The following is an 8933-nucleotide window of genomic DNA, read 5'->3' as shown; positions in this document are numbered from 1 at the left end:
TCCGTCTCCCGGGCCCCGCCCCTCCCGCCTCTCGCGCCGCAGCGGGACCCGCGCGGCTGTGGCCGGAATTCCCCGGAGGGTTGGCGCCCCCCAGTGGACCGGCGCCTCCTGCGGCTGTTCGCGGGGCGGGGTGCAGGGGATCCCGGACTCGGGCCGGGCCGGGCCGCGCGCGACTGGGTCTCCCCAAGCCGTCCCCGTACCCCGGGGCCGAGCCGCGTAGCCCTCGGTGGCCGGGGCGGTGATGCGCGCCGGCCCCCCAGCCCAGGGCCCAGCACCCTGTACGCCGTCCACGACCGTGCTGAGCCAACAGCCAGCCGCGGAGTGGCCCGGAAAATGCGAGGCAGGTCATTTGGCTGAGCTTCAGGCCACTTGGGTGCAAAGTGGAGGTCACCAGCCCCACGGCATGGGGGCCTGGTGAGGATGGAGTGGCCACAGTGAGGATGGCGGTGGAGGCTTGCTGCGCACTCTCAGGGCTGCTTGGTCACTGATAACCAAGGGGCCACCCGGTCTGGGTCTGCGTGCACGCCCTCCTGCTCCACGCCTCAGTTCCTTCACCTGCGAGGTTAGTCCCGCATCCTAAGGCTGCTGGAGAATTTAATAATAACAGTGAAAATGATAATAATACAGCACATGCTGATGTTCCGGGCCACAGGCAAAGTGCCCTGTGTATATTCTTATTATCTCCTCACTGTCCTCTCCCCTCCCAACCAGCACAGCCTGAAGGCACTCGTGAGAAGCCTGGCACCGGCCCATGTGCTGCTTCAAATTACAGGATGATCGCTATTAATTAAAAAGGCTTGGTTCCTGCCCCGCTCACCTCTCTGACCCTCTTGCCCACACAGTCCAGTCTTGCTGTCCATCCTCTGGGATTCAAACAGCAAGCTCGGTCCCTCTTGGGGTTCCCCTCCCATGTGGCCGCCCCTTGCAGAATGCCTTCTCCTGGCTATTCCATCCTAGCATCCATGTCTGAGCCTGGGCAGTGCTTAGGCGGCACGTAGCATGAGTCACCCGGCATTATCTTGTAGACGTTGGCAGCCTGCACAGGCACAAACCCCAATGCACAACCAGCCACCCCACTATCTATTTCATCTGGGATCCGGGCCACATCCACGACTGTTAGGACCCAGCGGGCTCTGTCAGAGCCCAGAACTCAAATACACTAACGATGGGATTCCTCCGCAGGCACCTCAAGTGAAGGGAGAGCCCAACCCTGCCCCAAACTGTCACTGCCACCTGGTAGGCTTGGGGGGGGCACCCACAGAGCTCAGCTGTGTCCAGTGTAGCATAGGCCAAAACCCAGACCCCATCAAGGCTGAGTGGCACCTCCTGTGTGTGCTCTAAGGGGCAGTGGCAGCTTGTGGACCCTGTCTGTATAACCGCAGAACCAGTTCAAACTGGCCCTATCCTGTTTCTAACAAGACCCCCTGTCACGTCCAGCGTGGCAAGGGCAAACGGGTCTCTCGAGAGGGGCGACGCAGATTGAATAAAGTAAAGAGACAAAAGTAAGATTTGAGCAAGACCAAGGGACTCAGCCAGAGAAGACAGAGCCCCGAATCGGGTCAGCGCATGGCTTTTAATGAGAATTTTCAAAGAAGTAAAACTGCTGTCAATCAATTTAGCATCTGTTTGAGGTTTGGGCCTTAAAGCTTTTCCATTAACATATCCCATTGTGTTCCAACTAATCCTATGCCTTCACACATCCGCCACATAGCCCCAGGACACCTTGTTACTGTGTCCTCCCAGGGGAGATGACTGTTATCATTCCAACAGGTCCCAGTCACATCTGAGACACTCCGGTCATACCGAGACGTTTCCCTCCTAACTAATAGGGTTAGAGGCTAATGCAGGGGGGCGTGGTATAGGAATCGGCTGTCAGGCAACAACCCCCACTTACAAGTAACACCTGTGAACACCGCTCACGAGGGACACTTATGACCCTTAACTGCTCCCCCCATGGAACCACAGGACCGGAACATGAGGGGAACCTGAACACTGGGACCCTTTCAGAAGTGCAGGGTCTGCTGTCCAGGAAGACCCGGTGCTGAAACCCCTTAAAACCGAACCCCGGATCCAGGAGACAGGTTTGAGCCCTGCCCCCTGATTCCTTGCAGGACGTCCTCACAATAACGGGCAAGTTTTATGTAGATTACATGCAGGACAGAGGTGGGATGAGCAGGGGGGACAAACATAATGTACGCAGGTCCCGTTCACAACAGCAGCGACTATGCAGCAAGCCCTTAGCCTTCTCCTCCCTTTAAGCTGTGCAACCACCTCTTGGGGGTGCAGAAGCATCAGAGACAATTTGCTCAACGTCTCCTGCTGAGAAATCAGGACAGCTGGGATCAAACGCATTCTCTCCGAGCCCGTCGTGCCTTTCCGAGCTTCTCACAACTCCCTCCAGACTTCGAGTGGAGACACACACAGGCATGAGCTCAGAGAAACGTGTAACTTCCCAACCGTGTTCGATTGGAACATTCCAGACCTGGGTGGTCTGATAGGGCAGCTACATGACTCCATGACTCAGGTGACATTGAGCTGGCATGAGCTTTGAGTGTTCAGTTCACACCAGGTTTCAGAGATTTGGTACCGAAAGAAAAAATATATATATATCTCATTGGTAAGTTTTATGTAGATTACATGTGGAAAAAATAGAATTTGGGGTTAATGGGTTGAATGAGCTATGCATGTTAATTTCACTTGTCTCTTCTGTTTGTCAATATGGCTCTTAGAAACAGCTCCCTGGGGCTCCCATGTGTGGTTTGCACTGCCTTTCTGTTGAAGGTTCTGTTTCACATTATCACCTGTGTAGCCAGGGCTCCGCTGTAACAAGGATGCCTTCAGAGCATGCTTCTGCCCCACGTGACACTGCTGGCCAGTGTACAGGGCACAGGTGCCCCTACCACCCCAGCTGACCCAACTACCATTCTCAGTATGTGGCTTCCAAGGGCAGCAGGAGGTCACCTCTGTGCCAGCCGGCCAGAAAGGGGCTAAGAGCTTGGAGGAGAGAGCATGAAAGGTTTCATTCAAGGGTCAGGCTTAGAAGCAGCACACCAGTCCTCATCTCCTGGATGAGCTTGTCGGGGCTGCTGTCACGAAGCCGCGTGCACTGGGGGGCTTAACCAACAGGCATTTACTGTGTCACAGTTCTGAGGGCCAGGGTCACAGATCCAGGTGTGGGTCGGGGTGGCTCCTTCTGAGGGCTGACGCGTGAGGCTGTGAGGGGAGAATCCGCTCTCGGGCCGCCTCCTGGCTTCTGGTGGTTGGCTGGCAATCTCTGATGTTCCCTGTCGTGGGAGCATCACCCCATCTCTGCCTCCGACCTTGTTGCATTATAGCCGATTCCAATACCACCCCCCCTGCATTAGCCTCTAACCCTATCAGTTAGGAGGGAGTGCCTCGGTATGACCGGAGGCCAGTAAAGCTCTCTCTGGGGAGTGTCTCAGGTGACTGGGACCTATTGGAATGATAATAGTTATCTCCCCTGGGAGGACACAGTAACAAGTGTCCTGGGGCTATGTGGCGGGAAGTGTGAAGGCATAGGATTTACTGGAACACAATGGAATATGTTAATGGAAAGAGGCCTTAAGGCTCACAAATCACACATGGTTGCTAATTGACTGACAGCAGTTTTACCTCTTTGAAAATTCTTAATAAAAACCATGCGCTGACCGATTCGGGGCTCAGTCTTCTCTGGCTGAGTCCCTTGGTCTCCCTCAAATCTAACTTTTGTCTCTTGACTTTATTCAATCTGCGTCTCTCCTCTCGAGACCCATTTGCCCTTGCCACGCTGGACGTGACACGACCTCACAGGCCTGCTTCCCTTTTCATAAGGACACCAGCCAATGGATGAGGGGCCACCCTACTCCAGTATGACGTCTTAACTGATTTCGTCTACAAGGACCCCATTTCCACATAAGGTCCCATTCTGAGGTCCTGGGGGTTAGGACTCAGCATATGAACTGTGGGGGGCGGGACACAATGCAACTCACAACAGACACCCCTGACCAGCTGTCGTCACCCGGCCGTACTCAGTACAGGGAGGCTGGGAAATGCAGTGGTGTCGGTGACATCATTACCTCTTCGGTCAGCTGTGAGCACCACACCAGCCAATGGGAGAGTTTAATCCACCATATCATCAACACAGTCACATAGGTCCCTGGCTTGTAGACCACGGCTCACAGAGCGTGTCTGACTGACGTGGGAAGATGGCAGAACCCATCCTGCATCTTGACACCAAATTCTAAACTCCTTCCAGGTCGTAAACAGTTTGCGTGTTCTGTGGTTAAGACTTTCCCAAGTACAGAGACACTTAGGTCGCTTCCATTTTCTAAACTTACTAACGAGGTCGTGATCAACATCCCTGGGCCTGCTTCCCGGAAGACGAGCCGTTTTGTGAGCGTGGGTCCAAGAAGCAGACCTGCTTCGCGGAGGGTGTGCGTCGCAGATGAGGCTGATAGCGCGAGGTCCTGCCACAGAGGGTCCATCTGCCCAGCTCCGTGAATGGGACGAGCTCTCAGTCCAGAACGGCTGGGCTTAGTGTGTGGGCGCAGGCCACAATTGGACCGCTGCTCCCCTAGGCCCTGGGCAGGGGGCCCCAAGGGCAGAGCCTCAGGACACGCTCACTTTGTGCGGAAAGAGAAGCTGCTTGAGGTTAGGACATGCAGACTCAGGCGGGGGGATGGTTCAGCTGGCTGGTCAGGGGCCTGGACAGAGAGAGAGAGAGAGAGAGAGAGAGAGAGACCAGGAGGCGGGGGATGGGAATCCGGAAAAGACTCGAGTCTTAAGGGCAGCCTGTACCCTCACGGTGCTCAGATATTGGCTGGGGGCCGGCCGAGTGGCTCAGTTGGTTAAGAGCTCGCTCAAGAGTTTGAGCTCTGAGCAACAGGGTCGCCGGTTCTATTCCTGGCCCGAGCTGAGCTGCCAACAGGTGGCAGGATGGCTCAACTAAAAATAATAATAATAAAAAAATAGATATTGGCTGGGGCAGCTGGGCAGAACGGGGCTCAGCGGGGACCCTGGTGGGCCATGGTGCACAGTGAGCCCTTTCTCAAAGCCAGTCCAGGGGCACAGCCCTCAGCGTGACACGTGAAGGGGTTTACCTGTAAAGACTGAGGTGAAATTTAAAGCATGCGTCCACATGCAGAGACCCACCAAGTAAATTAGGACACGTGCACAGAACAAAATGCCAGGCAGCCATGAAGAATCACGTCTTCTCTATTTATTATTACAATAAATAATTCACAGTACTGACTGCATAGAAATGTGGGTTACAGAGCACCATGGATGACGTGATCCCACTTACGTGAGACTGAACACACACCACGTGCTAACGTAGAGGCACGTACACGTACTGGAGGGAGGGGTCCAGGGCCAACACTGACCCATGTGGCCTGGGAGGGATGGTCTCCTGTAGTTTTTACAATAAGCCATTTATGACTTTCACAAAAACACCAAAGCTATGACTTTTAACTTTAAAAAACGCAACAAAATCATTTTTAGCAGACACTTTGAATCATTTGGCACACCTTGGTTTTCATCCCAGAACAGCACAGATGCCGCCATCAGGATCGGAACCCACCTCTGCGACCCCCGACCCCACTTCCTTCCCCCACAACCCAGGAAGGTGCTGGGCTGCAAAGACTGCCCCCCGCAACCAGGCTGAAGTCCCTGCTCCTTCCCTTCTCCCATGGTCTGTCATTCTAGAAGGTTCTCTCCAGACCACTCTTAAGAAGAGGTCTTGCTCCCCGGAACGGTAGGGAGGTGACTGTTCAATCACCCTGGAGGAAGTCCGGGAGGCCCACCTATGGGCCTGGTCGCCCGGTCCCTCTCCCTCCCCCGGGGTCACCTGCCCCAGCTTCCTCAGACCTTCAAGCCAGCGCATTTACAAGGCAGCACCCGGCTCCACAGTGACAAGGACCTTCTGCGAGGCAGTCCAAACACCGTGCGCCCACCAGTTGCCCAGTCAGGCCTTCAACAGGGCGACCTTATGTTCTGGGACAGAATCGTCCCTGATGTTGTAGGGCGGGGGCTCCGGTTCCTGATTCAGGTATTTCTCTGCAGAAAAGACAAGGTAGGGAGACAAAGCACTAAAAGAGTGGAAGTGAGGATGGCTCAGCTCACAGGACGTGATGAAAGGCTGGCATTTCAGGGTCCTGGTGCACAGAGAGCTGCGATCCCTGGGCTGTATGCCAGCCGGCCCAGGTTTCACCCGTGTCCCTGCCAGCAGTGCACCCCTTTCCGCCCACAGTGACCCTGTCTGATGGCTGCGTGGGCTCCATCCTGCGGCTGGGGAACTGTTACCTCACCCACCTTCTGGGGTCAGCACCGAGCCGCTTCCAGCAACAACATGGGCGAGTCTGACACACGCTGAGCTGAAGGAGCCGGACCCAGAGAGTCCTGTGACCCCATCGGTCAGAAGTTCTAGAAGAGGCAGCGCTAACCATGGCGGAGGAAACAGAACAGAGGCCACCCCTCGTGGGGGTCACTGGACAGGGGACGAGGGAACTTTCTGGAATGATGGAAACGTTCTATATCCTGACTAGTGGATGCCAGCTGGACCTATCTGTCAAAAGCCAACTGACAATTAAGCTCTGTGCATTCCACTGCCTATGAGCTGAACCTCAACTAAAGACATGCACACCCCTAAAAAATAAAGCCCCAGCACCAGTGCGCACTGCCCACCCACCATCCTCACGCTCCCCACTTTCGGACTCGAGCGTCCGCCCCTCCGCTCTCCCAGGGCTCTGTCCACCACGCTGACCCTGCAGGGTGTGGGCACACAGGCGGTCTCCGCCCTCTCCAGTGCCTGCCTGCACCCACCTGCTTCTTCCAGGGTGGAGAAGTACAGGACGCCCTTCAGGTCAGCAGACAGCAGGACATGGAGAACGGGGACCTGAGGAACAGACACATGTGAATTCCAGGCAGGGCTGCTCCTGCTGTGACACATGGTCTCCCAGCCCCACCGCCAGCGGCCTCGTCACAGGCTTCATCCGAGTCTCTGGGAAGGTACCACTTCCCTGCCACCCAGGGAAACGGAGAGACAAGCAGGTCTCGGGAAATGCTGGAAGAGGAATATTGTTTCAATAAATACTCTCCAAAGCACACAAATGAGTGCCCCGCAAAGACGCCACGGAATGTAACGGTTACGAACAAAGCTCTGCAGTCAGATGCCGCGAGTCCGAAGCCTGGGCCGCCATCCCCGCTGTGTGACCTCGGGCAGATTACTCCGCTTCTCTGGGCCTCCTCACCCTTGTCTCAACATGGGGATGATGATAACGCTGACCTCACAGGCTGGTTTGAGAGTGACAAGCGCCAGCTGTGTTGGGACACCCACCTGCAGGCCGACAAAGGCGAGGGTGACGCCCCGCCTCTGGAAGTCTTCCAGGAGCTCCCCGAGCCCCAGCACGACCGTGTAGTCGATGCTGCAGACGTGGCTGCACTCCAGGACCGCACAGCGTGGAGGTGATGCTGCAGAGACAGGCACGTGCCGGGTCACACCAGGCAGAGGCGGCCCTGGCAGGAGGCGCGCGGCAGAGCAAGGCCATCGAGACCTCCATCCCCCAGCGGGAAGGGGTCAGGGGGCCCAAGACAGCAGCGATTCGCTTTAGAGGGAAAACAGACCCTTTTTCTCCTGAAATATCAACTCCCAGAAGGAGTGTGTCCTTGGGGACAAATGCTGGGGAACAGCCACCTGGCTGCACGTAGACAATGGGCAGCCACTGGAATGAGAGGGGCAGACCTGGCCATGGGGGATGGTGCTGAGACACCCCCAGACCTCAGACCTCCTGGACTCCCTGACCACCGAGGGCAGGGCCTTGGGGTCCTGCAGGAGCAGACTGGATGCAGAGAGCGTGGCGGGGAGCTCGGCAGTGGCCACAGCCAGCCCCGCCCTGGCCCACGTACCTCCCAGAGCCTGGGTTTCTATCGCCTCCCGGAGGGTCTCAACTGCAGGGAAGTGCAGGCCGCTGGCTGGCTGCAGGACCAGCGCTGGACCCTCAGACACCTGGGGACAGTGGGAGGGGCGATGCCAGTGAGTCCTGGAGGCAAGTCAGGTGGGGAAGCTCTGCCAGGCTTGGAGGCAGTGGGGGTGCAGAGCTGGCAGAAGCCCTCACCCCACCATGCCCCCCCCATGCATCAGGAGGGCTCTGTGCTTTATAACGAGAGGGTCACTCCCGTCCACTAGGTGAACGGTCCCTCAGCAGCCACAGGCCACAATCACAGTGGAAGCTCAAGACGCAGAGCCGAGCGTCCTGCCCAGCACCCTCTCATCCTCTGGGCCTGAGGCCAGGGAGTCCCCTCGGGGAGCCCGGGTGGGCTGGCACCTGCACGTTGGGTCTGGCCACGGAGTGCAGGAGAATCAGCGCCGACACCAGGGTCCCGGCCAGGATGCCATACTGGACCTCCCAGAAGCACAGCAGGAACGTCACGCAGAGCGGCAGCAAGTCCAGCCCTGGGGAGAGTGGGCCTGGCTGAGGGCCGCCCCTGCGCGCTGAGCTCCCCGACCACCAGCAGACAGCTCGTGGCTTTCCACGTCATGCATGAAGCTGTCGAGGACCTGAAGCAGCCCCCAGGGGCCTCTGTCTGGGGACTCAGGGACTCGGGGACTGGTGCTGCTGGCGGTCACACCTGCTCAGGGATGTGTCAGAGGCAGAAAATCCCCCCCGCCTGAGCTGAGGGTCCACTGAGACCTGCCTGGCGGGGCCCAGGCTCCCTGCCCTCTGGGAGGAGGCCCACAGGGACCAAGGGAGAAGGGACTTGGGACAGGCCCCGAGTGCGGAGCCCTGAGAACTGGGCCCACGAGACCACGTGACCTCCCCATCCCAGACCACATGGGACTCCTTAGATGAGACTTGTGACTTCTCTGAGCTGCAGTAGAAGGTGTCCTGGGGCAAAGTGGGCGGGTTGGGGGTCAGTCCTAGATCTGAACCCCTACA

At 57.2% G+C, this 8933-nt stretch overlaps 1 protein-coding gene across 2 annotated transcripts in view; it reads right to left on the bottom strand.

Annotated features, from left to right (window-relative positions):
• Positions 1-5203: 5203 nt before the first annotated feature.
• SLC26A11 (solute carrier family 26 member 11) overlaps positions 5204-8933 on the bottom strand; it is a 23769-nt gene continuing 20039 nt past the window's right edge. For both annotated transcript variants that reach the window (XM_019644292.1, XM_019644291.1), the window contains exons 13-17: positions 8322-8449; positions 7903-8002; positions 7334-7467; positions 6820-6892; positions 5204-6054 (exon numbers count right to left, since the gene is read on the bottom strand). In XM_019644292.1, the coding sequence (XP_019499837.1) occupies positions 5963-6054; positions 6820-6892; positions 7334-7467; positions 7903-8002; positions 8322-8449 (527 nt within the window). In that variant the 3' untranslated portion in view covers positions 5204-5962. The remainder of the gene's footprint in view (positions 6055-6819; positions 6893-7333; positions 7468-7902; positions 8003-8321; positions 8450-8933) is intronic.

The sequence above is a fragment of the Hipposideros armiger genome, unplaced genomic scaffold (genome assembly GCF_001890085.2).
Source record: "Hipposideros armiger isolate ML-2016 unplaced genomic scaffold, ASM189008v1 scaffold_87, whole genome shotgun sequence".
Taxonomy (NCBI): domain Eukaryota; kingdom Metazoa; phylum Chordata; class Mammalia; order Chiroptera; family Hipposideridae; genus Hipposideros; species Hipposideros armiger.
Note: the sequence above shows the minus strand (reverse complement) of the source record. Positions and strands in the feature narration are given on the sequence as shown.